The sequence below is a fragment of the Panulirus ornatus genome, chromosome 37 (assembly GCF_036320965.1).
Source record: "Panulirus ornatus isolate Po-2019 chromosome 37, ASM3632096v1, whole genome shotgun sequence".
In the NCBI taxonomy this organism is placed as follows: Eukaryota; Metazoa; Arthropoda; class Malacostraca; order Decapoda; family Palinuridae; genus Panulirus; species Panulirus ornatus.
Genome location: NC_092260.1, coordinates 24,402,199 through 24,416,554, shown reverse-complemented (window position 1 = coordinate 24,416,554; position 14,356 = coordinate 24,402,199). Strand labels below are relative to the sequence as shown.

Below are 14,356 nucleotides of genomic sequence, written 5' to 3'. Positions count from 1 at the left end.
TCTACTGGACTCTACTGGAAACTCAAGTATGTAGAATCTGATTAGAATTTTGAGAACCAACATTCACCAATTTCCACATTAATGTTTGTTCTTCGTCTTTTATTTTCTGCCAGGTACTTACTACCATAACGAGAATGTGAAATATGACAGACTGGTCTTAGAGAAAACTGTGAGGGTAAGGAGAATTCAGAAACCATCGTAAGGCATAGGTAAGATGGGATCCCAAATTGAGCTGCTGGGATAGATGACCTCAGAAACGCCTTCGTCGTAAGAATCTTTCAAAACCACATCAAGGTTAGGTAGAGCCCCGGGCAGAGATATGGAAAGGGTTAAAGACCTCAGAAAACACTGTAAGGTATATACGAGTGGAAAGGCAAGGTCCTGTAGACCGAGCTTTGGTGGTAGAACCATTGTAACCATTTCAAGGTTCCTGACAAGAGAACATTTTAAGCAGGTGCACCCTCAGCTCTGCCTCTAGCCCAGAAGGATGGGAGTCATGCTGGTGTGAGCTGATAAAGCTCATGAATGACACCTTCAACAGGACAAAGTATGTTCATCACGTCAAGGTTGCCACTTCGAATGTTAGGCAGACTGATGGCCTCTTGGCAAGTAGGAAACCCTGGTACACTGCCGGACGTAAATAATTTTGCTCTTATTGCGTGAATTGGTTTGGGCTTGTTACTATGTGGATCCAGAGCCCAGCTTCAGCACTCGAAGTTTGTGTGTGTGTGTGTGTGTATGTGTGTGTGTGTGTGTGTGTGTGTGAGTGTGTGTACGTGTGTGTGTGTGTGTGTGTGTGTGTGTGTGTGTGTGTGTGTGTGTGTGTGTGTGTGTGTGTGTGTGTGTGTGTGTGCGTGTGTGTGTGTGCGTGTGTGTGTGTCTAACTGTTTGTTTGTCTGTTTGTCAATTTTCACCTATTTGTTTCTAACTAACCGTACATATGTAGAAGAACCTTTACTCCCGTAAGTTCACACCCTCAATACTGGCATCCTTCATCTTATAATCCTCCAGTGGATGTCGCGCTTACTTCCTCTTCCTTTAGCTAGTTCCAAGTGTCAGCTGAAAATAACAACTTCGTCACATCACCCTGTTCACTGTTCTTGACTAACTTCACGCTTTGTCCTCGTGTTCTAGATCTCCTCGTTTCAAAGAACTGTTCTGTAATAACATTGTTATGGCCCTCTTGAGATCTATATGTAAATATTGTTTCTCCCATTTTCCTTCTTCCTCCCAATTGTACGGGCCATGGGCCTCCCTCTTCTCGTCGTAACTCGTCCCTTTCAATACTGGTACTATTCATGTCCCGTTCCTTTGGGCCCTTTCTTCGCCGTTCCGTATAATCCCTCAGACAAGGAGGTCAGACCGGAGAGGTGTCCCACCACTTCGGGTCGAATGCATGTCGTGTGTACACCTTGCCAAACACTTTACTCTTCAGGTCCCTGAGGGCAGTATTGAGGTTGCCCAAAGTATACCTTACTTTCCCCTCACGATCCTTCTATCGTACTGTGTATGTGTTGTTTGGCATAATATTAACTTCTGGGTTTCTGTCACAATGTAACCACAGACTGGAAACCATAATTTACAAACTACTTCACATTACGTACAATATGAAACTGTCGCACAAATGTTTTAGTATATAAACGCTGATCTAAGCCTTTCTTTTCCCATTAGAGCTTAAAAGTAAGAAATATAATGATCACTGGCAGCTATAAATTGGGGAATCTAGCAGTCCTACTCGCTTCTCACCGTACGCTGATAGATTCAAAGGCCTTCAGGATAATGATGACTGATCTGTATAACGCTGAAACATACATAAAAACGAATAATCATTTGTTAAGTGTCAGCGATATTGGAATCCTCCTTCTTAATCTTACATCAACAGAACCAATGATAACGGTAAGCTTATAATTCTCCCTCCTCAACCTCCTTATCTTTCCTGTGAACATCATCCTATCTGATGGTAAAGGTGAAGAGTCATCTGCACAGTTAATTCTTACATACTTAAAGGACAGACTACTAGACCTTTATTGACAGGGGAGCTCATGTACGATCAAAATCGACTGGCTTCTCTGTCTTTGATAACGAGGTCAACTCACAGCAATATTCTGTGTTATTTGACTCAGCAACAACACAAAGGTTGAGGAAATTGCATGACTGCAAGTCAAGTAAAAACTTCGATGTTTAGTGAACCATGAAGTGATTATGAAAATGATATGAAAATGCATGAAAAAGACTGACAGGTGGGTGTACAGCCCTCCCAATTCAAGGGTCTAGGTGCGATCATTGGCCAGTTTAAAGTCCGTAAACTTTTTAAGAGGTAAATGGACACTGAGAATGACTGCGACTGAATTTCTCTTGAGTAGATAATGAATGATATGGTGTAATCATATCCCGAGTTAGAACTCACAAGACTTAAGGGAAGTGTGGAAAGGCATGACTTACCTGGACAGCCTTTTTGAGGGACGGTATGGGCGCGCCTTGGGTGGGGTCTGTCCGGCGCCGCAACCGCCTGACGGAGGGCGGTCGCTGCGCGTTCGTACCCCTGTTGTCTCCTCCGTGCACAGATCTTCGCTTCTGTTGCCTCCAGAGCGCCTCGTCCGCCGCCATGGCCGCCGGGAGAGACACCTGCGAAGCCTTCCTGCCTCTCATTGGCGGCGATGGCGGGGTGGCGCGCACGGGGGTGAACCCGTAAGATATAGAAGCAGCTTTACCACTATAGAACCTCTCCTCCTCCTCTGCTGCCCTTTTCGCTACGGGCTGCGGGACGCACAGGTCCTGCAGAGGCTCGTGGGACATCAGTTGAAGTTTTTTTTTCACCGCCTCCATGGTTTCGTCGCTGCGCACTACCGTGGGCAGGGACTGGAGGGATCGCTGTTTTTTAGTTCGTGGGCTCGGGATGGGCGCCCGTTTGTTGATCCACTCTGGCACCATGTGCGGTTCTGGCGGTGCGGCGGCGCTGGCTGGTGCAGGGGTGAGGGACGGTGGTGAGGGGGCCACATTCTGGCTCAGGGATGGCTCGCTCGGAGTCCTCTGGCCTTTCTTGGTCCGAGGACTTGGTCTGGGTGGGGCTCCCTTAGTCTCGCTGATTTCCCAGTAAATAGGCTCCGAATCGGTGCCCCCGTAGTAAGTACTCCCAGGACCTGCATACCCTGAGTCTGAGGAGATTCTCTCTTGCTCCACTGCAGGAGCTTTCTTGCACGAAGCGCTCCGCCTGGGGAAGGTCGAGATTTGTGAGCTCTCGACGACTCTTGATGGCGGTACTTTTATTCCATTTTTGTTCAAAGTGTCCGAGTTTTCACGCTCTTCTGGTTTCTCGGTGTCGGGTTTTGTTGCAACGGGGGCAGTTGTGGTGGTGGGGGTTGCTGTGGCAGTGGAATAGCCGTATTTCCCCTTTCTGTTCCTCGGGCTTGGTTTAGGAGGCTCTTGGCTGACCACGGGGGCAGTGACATCCAGCTTCATCTTCGGCACTTCAGGCGGGGCTACCTCATTTGACCGTACCGCCACCTCTTCTACTGCAGATGATTTCTGTGTCACCCCTGATGGCTGAGGAAGTGCTGTAGACACTTGAGGAGGTCTTGGTTTATTCACAGTTGCATATGAGTCTGTAGTTTTAACAGTTCTTTTATCACTCTCATTCACTTCTCTCTCTAGAGTTTCGACTGTCTTATTTTCTGGCGTCTGTTCTTCAATCAGCATTGGTTTTTCCGTCTGAGGAGGCTTGGCTGGGATTATCTTACCTATTTCGTGTACATCATTCTTCAATATGTCTTTCACCTCAGCGTCCAGCATTGGCTCTTCATTTGTTAAGACGTCCGAAATGTCCTCCAGCTGAGAAGGACCGACTGGCAGGGAAGTTCCCTGAGATACTTCATTTCTAAGCGTCTGTTCCTGGTGATTTTGCTCCACTTCTGTCGTGGGAGTGCGGGAGTCGTCCGGATCGCTGAGGAGACTGTAATAACGTGTGGATGTATCATCGTTCTCCATCGAGTTGATGGCCAGCAGTGCGTCCTTCCTCAGTCTCAAGCCCCCTTCCTCCACGAACGAGGTTTCGATCCCAGGAGACGATTCGTTGGAAATGGACTTCTGTTCATATGGCTCCATCGTGGATATATATTCTAGGCTGTCTGGGGATTCCCTGAGTGTGTTTTCAACAGGTGTCGTCGCGGGCAGGGGTAAGAGATCGGGCATGGCTTCTTTTTTCGTGGTGTTTGTGAAGTCGTCGCCAGCCTCCACTTGTTCTGGTATTGCTGTTGTCGTAACGTCTTCTGCGGAAGCATCTGGTGCTTCCTCCGTAAGCGAGTTATCTTCGTCGTGTTTGGGTGGATCGTCCTTCGCCTGGGTAACCTGGATATCGCTCTTACACTCAGGAGCACTTTTGGTCTCTGACTGAGAATTTCCATCCACTGCTTCTTCTGTCGGTGCTGTTTTTGCGGAGCTTCTGAAGAGATAATCTTTAGTGAATGGACTTATTCTTCCTTTCTTTTTCGGTTTGTTTCCATCCTTCTCTTCTCCGGTGTCTTTCGTGCCCTTACTGCTCGTTTGCTGAGAGAAGAGGGAGCCAGCAAAGCTCTTGATAGATTTTGAGATGTTTGCTCCGGAAATCTTCCTCTTCTTTGGTTCTTGCTTTCCAGCCTCTGACGAAGACTCAGCTTTGGCTGTCTTTGCGACATCAGGTCGTTCTTGCTCCTTGACATCTTCACATGTCTCCTTCTTTTCTCCCGTTACACTATCTTCATTCACATTAGGTTGTGTGGCATCGAATCCATTTACAACTGACTCTGATCCTGCATCTTTATCGGGATCTTTCGTTGTCATTTCTGACTCTTTTGCCATTAATTTTGATTCATGATCTTGATGACCTTTGACAATCCCTCTGTAGCTCTCTTCGTTCTCCGTCCAGGTGACTTCATTTAGCGTTGAAGTGTCGCCAGATTCAGACGGGATTGGCTCCGTAGATACAGCTTCCGACTGAGTGAGAGGGACATCGTCTGTTTCGGGAGTGTCCCTCCTCACCACCTGTTTTGGGAACTGTATTTCTCTCTCGCATGCCCCCGGAGAGTCGATCACAATGTCCGGTACAGTTGTCACATCACAGGTGAGAGTTTTCTTGGACTTCGTACCGTCTTCTGATTTGGTTTCTTTCGTTATCGCCCCTACGGTGTGACCCAGCTCCTTGCCGGGGTCGAGATCAATAGAATTATCATTGATTCCGTCGTCAGACACATCAAGAGACTCGCCGTCGAGTTGGTTAGTCCCTGAGGACCCGGGTGTGTTTGCCAGGGCATAAGGTGCAGATGCTATGTGAATATCCGTGTCTGTATAGGTTGATCGTTGGGAGTCAACGATAGGCTTAATGGACAACTTCCCTCGCACGTGGAATATCTTCTTCAGGCTTTCCCTACGGGAGGTCTCTTCCTTCTCGGATGCCTTTTGCCGTTCGATCTCTTTTATCCCCACGTTTGCGTTGTACTCCCGGCGAAGATAGGAGTCGTAGTCGTCTTTCCCGCCCGTAGCGTTAAGGCAGATCTTATCCCGGTTGGACCACTTCTCAGGTTGCCCCTCAATCCCATCTAGACGAGTCTCGGATTTGCTCTTCGTAAGACTTGAAGGTTCACTGGTTTTCTCAAGCTTCAGACTTTGCTCTCCTTGTTTTGCTTCCCCCTCGTTAAAGCTCTTGACCCATTCACGAGCTTTTTGTGATCCCCTCTCTCCCCTTAGGCCCTCCTGCGTCACTAACGACTCCTGTCTGGGTCGCGAAGTCGACTCGTCGGCAGCATCGTAATACCTACTGGCGCGACACTCATCGTAGTCGTCAACCACACGGGCTAGATCATTCTTCGAGCGTGTGAGCGTTCCACGGGCGTCGAACCACTGATCGCTATACTCGATGTCTGCGCCGAAGGCTTCGGCAATTCTTTCATCGTTGTCCGCGTCATCCGAGTCGATGAACTCAATGTCATGGTTGGCGCAAAGTAAGCCGGGACTCGGGGGCGGGGGTGGAGGCCCTGGAGCGTAGTCCTGGTCATGAACCGTCAGTAGTATGGTTGGCTGAGCCTCGTCAGCTTCACCTCCCTCTGCAGAAGGGTCGTGAAACGCCTCACCCTCTGCTTCCTCCGCTCCGTCCGCCGCCGCCTCTTCCTGCCCGGGTACCCGCGCCTCTTCGCCTCCCTCCGCCTTCAGAAGCGCTGCCTTTACCTCCTCCAAAGCCACCGCCTCATCCTTGGGGTCAACCCTGCAATGAAAATAGACTCGTTTATACTGATGGCTCTAAACTTGAGCTCAAGTCATCATAATTCTGGATCAACCAAATAGATATACTGAGGTGATTGAGGTACAGCGGTTTTCTTCTAATTTTCCCAAGCACATTTCAAACTAACAGACTCCTTTCCAATTTCCAATTCTAGCTTTACAATAATGAATTATATCGAGGGAACTTTGACTCTACATTCATATATAAAAGGCAGAAAATATTACAATATACGTAAAATTCTATCAATGTTTTAGTTGTACGTATAACAATTATTCTCATTTTCTACAAACATCCTTGATGATAAGAGAACGGTAAAGGTTCAGAGATAAGGGTATACCTATCTCACTGTTTCAAGATCAAGTGCACCAATAAAATCTTCACAATCGGGTCTCTGTTATCTCAGACCTGTTACACCAATACAAAATTCATATAAAAATGTTGCATTTGGCAGAAAAAAAGGACAAAGAATAAATGATGAATCCTGATTTCTTTTCTCACGTGCTGGCTCAAAAATCTAATACTTGCCAATGTCAGGTCAGTTTTAGAGAGAGAGAGAGAGAGAGAGAGAGAGAGAGAGAGAGAGAGAGAGAGAGAGAGAGAGAGAGAGAGAGAGACGTACACCAGAGCCACCATAATGTGATACAGTGAGTGCCCCTGAAGTGTGTGTTCTTTATCGCCCACTCCAGCCCTACACTCCCGCTGTCTGGCCAGACTCTGGTACCGCACCACTCTGCTTACCTCGGTGACCATGATGTCAATATTCATCGAACAAATTACTTGTACATTAATCTCTTCAAGTTCTGATCTCACAGAGGCGAGGGAGAGAGTACAGCCATAGTAAAAAGTGATGAAGATGAAATTTATTTGTTAAAATGAGAAAAAAAAGCGAGAGAGAGAGAGAGAGAGAGAGAGAGAGAGAGAGAGAGAGAGAGAGAGAGAGAGAGAGAGAGAGAGAGAGAGAGAGAGGGAACCGCCCTTCCACAGACCTACCCCTCCCACTGTGGGGAAGGGTGAGGGGAAGGGGTGAAACATTGGATAGGGGGGGTAGATGGTATAGCAGGGTTGATGGGTGGGGAGTTGTTGGGGAGGAGGGGAGGAGGAGGAGGCGAGGGGGTGACGCCCTAACACTTCCGGCTGTATACAGTCTACCCCTCCCTCCCTCCCACACACCCAGCCATACCAACAACAACACACCACCCCCCCTCCTCCTCCTCCTCCTCTAGACCTGTTAGCCTCAAACAGCAACATCAGTCACAAGGTGTTAAGCAAGTCTTAGGAATGACATAGAAAAATAATGATATTAAACAGACATTGATCAGACATCCTCTTCAAAAGATGTACTAGTTTTTTGCATATCATTATATGGCCATCTTTGGCCCCCAGTAAGGGATATAAGGGATATAATGATCTGTAGGCAGTTCGCTAGACACAACCTCACTCTTTTCCATCCTCACCTCCCGCTCCACCACTCCCCTCCCGCTCGTAGATGCTGCTCCATCTGCCCTCCACATGAACGAGAAGCCCGCGCCGCCCCGGGACCTGTGCGACTGTGTTTATAAACACCCAGAACTTCCCCAGACGGACTTACGTGATCACCACGACGACGCTAGACGTACCTGTAGCTGTCCACCACTCCCTTCCCTCCACTCCCTTCCCTCCGCTCGGGAAACGACGTCGTCTTTCCTGAGGGGAAGGGAGGGAGGGAGAGAGGGAGAGAGGGAAGTCCCATATACCATATTCCCCTCAGCGTCATAAGTCGTCCGTATCTGTGACTACTGCACGAGAGGTAATCTGCGTTGGCCCATTACAGCGCGCTAGACTCTGGTCTGCGATAGCCGCATGTGGCTCGCCAAGCAAGCCATGTCTGGTTGCCGACACCGCAAGCGACCATCACCGCCGCCGCCGCCCCTTTGCTGCGGTTAACTTGCTGCTTCTAAGTCGGGACGCACCGTCACCAGACAGCATCACTGGCGCTACGCTTACGACGCTGCTGAGATATCCCTGGCACTTGGGGGGTGACTTTTCCTTTTTCTTTTCTATTCAGAGGCGTGGCTCGTACTCGCTTGCTCTTGTCTCCTCAGGGGGTGACAACGTCCATTACTTGTTCGTTTTCTGTGTGTCTTCTTTTGCCGATATAGTTCTCATCCACGTCGTCATCTCGTCCTCAGTGGTGTGTTACTGTACGCCTATCATTGATAAGGCCCAGTCATTAAGGCTCTTTTTGTGCTGGAGGAAGGAGGAGGGGGAGGAGGAGGAAGGAAGGCGGTTCCCCACCCACATTTTTTTTCTAGACAGGAAATTTATCACTGGGGTTTAACCTTTACGAAAAAAAAAAATGGCGGATATCACCCTGCTTCTGTATTTACTGTATATCATTCAGCAGGTTCTGTTGACACGAGAGGATGGGGAGGGTCGAGTGGGGTCGTCATTGTATACATGGTAAGGCCACGTCTGTCCCGCCCCTCTCATTGATGTGTTCGACGCTGTAATATACAGAATTAATTTCGATTTCCTCTCACTCTGTCTCTCTCTGGTCTTCACTGAAACTCTCTCGTGGATAAACAGACTTAAGAGTAAAAGGCGAAAATCTAAAGAGAACAGAGCGCAATGGGAGGTAGGCCTTTGTTGCTGTGTGTACAGGCCCGCCCTTTCGCCTAAAGGATAATGGTTCAATGGGTTCCTGAGCGTATTCGTCACGTTCCTCCTGTACTGAAATCCTATTCCTCCTGTACGTTCTGCACTTGATTCCAGTTATCTCCTTCCTTATTGACCTCCGCTCCGGCTACACCCCTTGCTTATGTAACCATCGTTCCGCCTATGCCCCTGTTATGTGACCTCCATTGAAACGATTATCATTGATGTATTCTGTCTATCGACACTCAGACAAATAAAGCCCTAGTGGGTGAGAAAAAAGATAGAATGAAATGGATAGGTGAAAAGGAAGTTGGGAATGCATGCAAAACAAAAGCGCAAACTGTGATAATTTGTTCTGAAAGATATATATATATATATATATATATATATATATATATATATATATATATATATATATATATATATATATATATATATATATATATAAGCTATTTTGAAAGGAAGGTCACTAAATGAGGGTTTATTTGACAAGAGTGATACAATGTTTGGCGGAAGAGGATGAGGTTTACCAGAGGATGAGGAAGAGGAGGAGGAGGAGGAGGAGGAGGAGATTATCTTTATCTTTTTCTTCAAACCTTTGAGCACGAGACCTTTTGATCTCGTCAGCAGAACCCTTGGATATGACGGCGTGACCTTTGGCCAAAGGTTCACGTGATGCAATACGAGAAATAAGTCTTAGAGATAGATGGTCAGGCAACCTCGGGGAACAAGAGTGAGAAAAAAAAAAAATGCGTGAACTAAATTAAATTAGCTTAGGTGAAACAGGAATAAGGAAATAGAAATGAAGAGATGTGAAGGACGATATTGCCATCAGATTTTTGTTGGAATAAAAGCCTTATCATGCTAGTATGGCTATGTGCGACGCGTGGCAGCTGAGTGGTTTAAAGAATGAAGATAATCATGTCAGTATGGGTGAGGGTGAGGAGGGAAAAGGGACACTGCGCAGGGGAGATATAGAGTTAGCGCATGGAGACGCATGGAATACCTGCAGATCGTGTCTAATGGAAGCGTTTTGTTAGTGAGGGTAGCAGTGTGTGTGTGTGTGTGTGTGTGTGTGTGTGAATTGTTGGGGAGTCACGCGTCTCCAACGAATAAGCACAAAATGATTTAAATGAGAAAGATCCCATCTACGTTCTCAAACTGGCTATGAACTGGTGGTAAACAGGGGGGGGGGGTACTCTCTAAGGACTTTCTGCAGTTCCTGCACTACAAGTGAACTGTAAAAGATGCAAGGATGAAGGATAAAGGGTTAATATTGAACAATCATATTGGAATTGCCCCAAGTCGAAACAAGGACTTCCTATTTGTAATGTAGATACTGCTCTACACAAATGGCTTATTAATCATTCGTTAATACATGAGAAAAAAGTGGACACACTACTGCTTCCGGAAGAGAGAACAGGGCATTTCAAGAGATCAAGCTACCACAACACAAACTGGATATAATGGACCAAGTAACTTTCCCTCTCCACCACCTCTATAACTCAGGGTTCTGTTGCAGTTATCTGGGACTCTGTCTCCTAAATCGACCTCGAAATATTTCCTGATGCATGTAATACAAATGCTTGTCCTTACTGGGTCATAGTACGGTTCGAAGTCAGGGGTGGGGCTGTGGGAAGGGTAGCTTGATTATGCAGTGGATTATTTCTAAAGAGATCTTCCTCCCTTGAGGCCCACCGGCGCGTGGAGTGCACACTACCTTGATGCGTTTTTCTTAGCCTGGTGACGCGAGGCCTCTGTCTTGTGGGGTGTGGCCCTGAGGCTGGCTAGGGAGTGTCTGGCCAGGTGTTGCCCTGAGGCTGGCTGGGGAGCGTGGCTAGTTGGGGTGTGGCCCTGGTGGTGTCTGGCTAGGGAGTGTGTCTGATGGGGGTGTGTGGCCTTCTGTGGCCCTCGTGTGGGGTGGGAAGTATCTGGTGGGGATGTTGCAGGGGTGTGGCGAAGTGTCTTGTGTGAAAAAGGTGGATGTGGCAATGTTGTAGTGAGCAGGACTTGGTTGTCGTAGATGAGAAAAAGGTGGTAAGATTGGATCAGGTTGTGGCAGATAGAGACAAGATTGTGGTTGGTGGGACAGGCTTGTCGTGCGTGGTACAAAGCTGTGGATGATGATGACATGGAGGACAGAAGGGTACCAAAAGGTTCCAAAAGAGACTGAGCCACAATGACTGAATCATGTGGAAAAGTTATGTACTAAATGAACTATTGACACTAGGCAAAGTTAGAATATTTCTCAAGTATCTGAAACGTCGTTAGGATACTTCTCAAGTATCTTAACCCAAATAAGGATACTTCTCAAACATCTGGAGCAAAGTTGGGATATCTCTCAAGTATTTGTGAGAAAGTGGCACCTATCTTGTGATATGTGGGGGGATACTGTCTCTGACTTCACTGTTTTTACAACACTCAAGTGTTGTCGTATGGGGGAATAATGCTCTTGGCACACTTCACATCATGTCTCTTTTAGAGGAAGGATTTCAGTGGGCTGAGAGGGAACTGGGTTGAGTGGAATATTCAGCAAGGTCGCCAGTAGTGCAATACTAGACTGGTGGGGAAAGGCAAAGTGACAAGTTAGATAATGGAGGTCCGAGGCAGGTTGTGGAGAGTAGATTTAAATCGTGGAATTTCAGTCTAACCCTTTGGACTGTGAACTGAAAATCATATTACGAAGAAGACAAAAAATGTATTCTTGAATCAGGATTGGAAGAGTCTTGTTAAAAAGATATGCTGAATTTAGTGTAAGTCAGGTTTTGATAAGATAGAAAAGAACGAATGAGTCAATCACTTTAAATATGTTACTGTCATTCAAGATGATCAAGTGGAATGAAATGTAATTTTTCCTAACCTTTCACATACCCTACCGTACCATACTATACCATACCATACTATACCGTACCATACTATACCATACCATACTATACCGTACCATACTATACCATACCATACTATACCGTACCATACTATACCATACCATACTATACCGTACCATACTATACCATACCATACTATACCGTACCATACTATACCGTACCATACTATACCGTACCATACTATACCGTACCATACTATACCGTACCATACCCTACCATACCATACTATACCGTACCATACTATACCGTACCATACTATACCGTACCATACTATACCGTACCATACTATACCGTACCATACCCTACCGTACCATACTATACCGTACCATACTATACCGTACCATACTATACCGTACCATACTATACCGTACCATACTATACCGTACCATACTATACCGTACCATACTATACCGTACCATACTATACCGTACCATACTATACCGTACCATACTATACCGTACCATACTATACCGTACCATACTATACCATACCATACTATACTATACTATACCACACCATACCATACCATACCATACTATATCATACCATACCATACGATACTATACAAAATCATACCATACCATACTATACTATACCACACCATACCATACCATACCATACCATACTATACCATACCATACCATACCATACTATACCATACCACACCATACCATACCATACTAATATGGCAAGCAATCATCACTATCTTTGCCACAACAACAAGGAGTGTGCTGCAGTCGAAACTGGGTAAATAAATGTAATCATAAACAAATAAACCAAAAGAAGCAATGGACAGAACGAGTCAATGACGACATCGGGCGATTAACAATTATATAACAAACAAACATAAAAACACCACGCTACGATGATACACCTGAACACTCTACTATGGTATCAAAGAGATGGAAACTATACACGAAACATTTTGGAAACAGCGTGAAATGTTGTGGAAACGTACGAAATAAGGAAGGAGATGGGAGGTGGAGGAGGAGGAGGAGGAGGAAGTGGGAGAGATGCCTGGGGACCCCGAGGGAAGTGCCCAAATTCCTGCCGTAGTCCCTAAAAAATGTAAACAGATCCCTGATTCCCAAGTTGGTCCCAGGTCAGGGACTGTTGTACCTCATCTTCCCTCAATCCCTAAATCTAAGGGTTTAGTATCGTCCCATAAATGAACGACAAATGTAGACATCTTGTTGTGTCTGCTGCGGCCTCCATCAGCAGGTTTACCAACATAAGGACAAGAGAGCAAGGTTAGTGGATCATTAGGAGGGCTGATGACACTGTTGGCACCACTGATGGCCTAAGTGACACGCCACACTGCCGCCAAAAATAACACGGCTTTCCTGCCTGCCTCACGCTTTCTTGACGATTATTTTTAATCACTTGAAAAACCATTTATAGTCGTAAAATCCACACGCGCACACACACTCACACACACGTGTGTGTGTCCGTACAGCTGATGAACTCGTTAGAAAGTTGTGAGTTGGTCAAGTACTTACGAGAGACCTATAGACAATTGTTAGTTTAAAAAAGTAGATCAATGTTCGAGCAGCAACGTCGGAGTGAGTCAAATAACCCATATTTCTCTTCTTGCAATTCCTTACCTCTGCCGGTCACACGACCCGAATGGAATACATCTAGCCTCTGAAATCTTGAGGAACAAATCTATCTCAGTACTTCCGAATACTCTCATGGGGGTAATGAATTAGTCTCCAATCTCTGAGCACTTTTGGCAAGTCTTCCGCTCTGATTTCCAACGTTCTGCGAGTTATAATGTTGCGACACTCTGTACACATTTAGGTATAAGGTACACCCACCTACACGCTGTTCTCGTGTTTTTTTGACGTACAGGATCTACTACCCCTTACGGGTATTCAAAATAGGGTAAGTTTACCCCTCAAACATCTTTTGCCGTCAGTCTTTTTCTTTTCTCTTTTGACAGCTCGAAAAACCATTACAGGTGGGGGTAACCATCGATAAGAGATATCTTTTTCATTCTTATTCAGCGTCTGAATGGCTGTATGAATCTCAAAATAAAAAAAAACATTGCTTTTTGCACGATGTACTTTGTACCTTCTGGGAAATGGGAATGATCACTTAGCGCTCTCGAGGAGACGAACTGCCATACATCAACCCGCACGTAGCAACAATGCACAGACTTCAAACTCAACTAACTGACAAGCGGTGAATCAATGGGTTAGATGTCACGAGACGATGAGACGGGGAAATGGAATGCTAGAAGAGCTGTTATGTAATCTTCTCGGACCATTCCTAAACCTGTGACGATTGTGGAGACATCTAGCTAACTGTGTAACGACCTATCCACCTAACAAATCAATTGGATTTAGTATTTCATCAGTAGTTAACATTATCATCGACAGATCACTACACATGTCGCGTTCCTATGCACTTTGTTCGTATACATACATATCATGTATATATATTCTAGAGGAATTTTATTACTGTAGGACTATGTTGACTTTGATCTTGGAGAAAAAGAGATTTAAAGGGAATGGGAAAAGCCAAGAGGAAGGGAAGTGAAGAGGGAAGAGTGGGGAGGAAGGAGAAGGGAGGATGGGGAATGGAA

At 46.1% G+C, this 14,356-nt stretch overlaps 1 protein-coding gene across 2 annotated transcripts in view; it reads right to left on the bottom strand.

Moving 5' to 3' along the window:
* The window catches only part of LOC139760604 (uncharacterized), a 108,583-nt gene that overhangs the window by 65,127 nt on the left and 29,100 nt on the right, over nt 1-14,356 (bottom strand). For both annotated transcript variants that reach the window (XM_071683982.1, XM_071683983.1), the window contains exon 3: nt 2,443-6,232. In XM_071683982.1, coding sequence (XP_071540083.1) covers nt 2,443-6,232 — 3,790 coding nt within the window. The remainder of the gene's footprint in view (nt 1-2,442; nt 6,233-14,356) is intronic.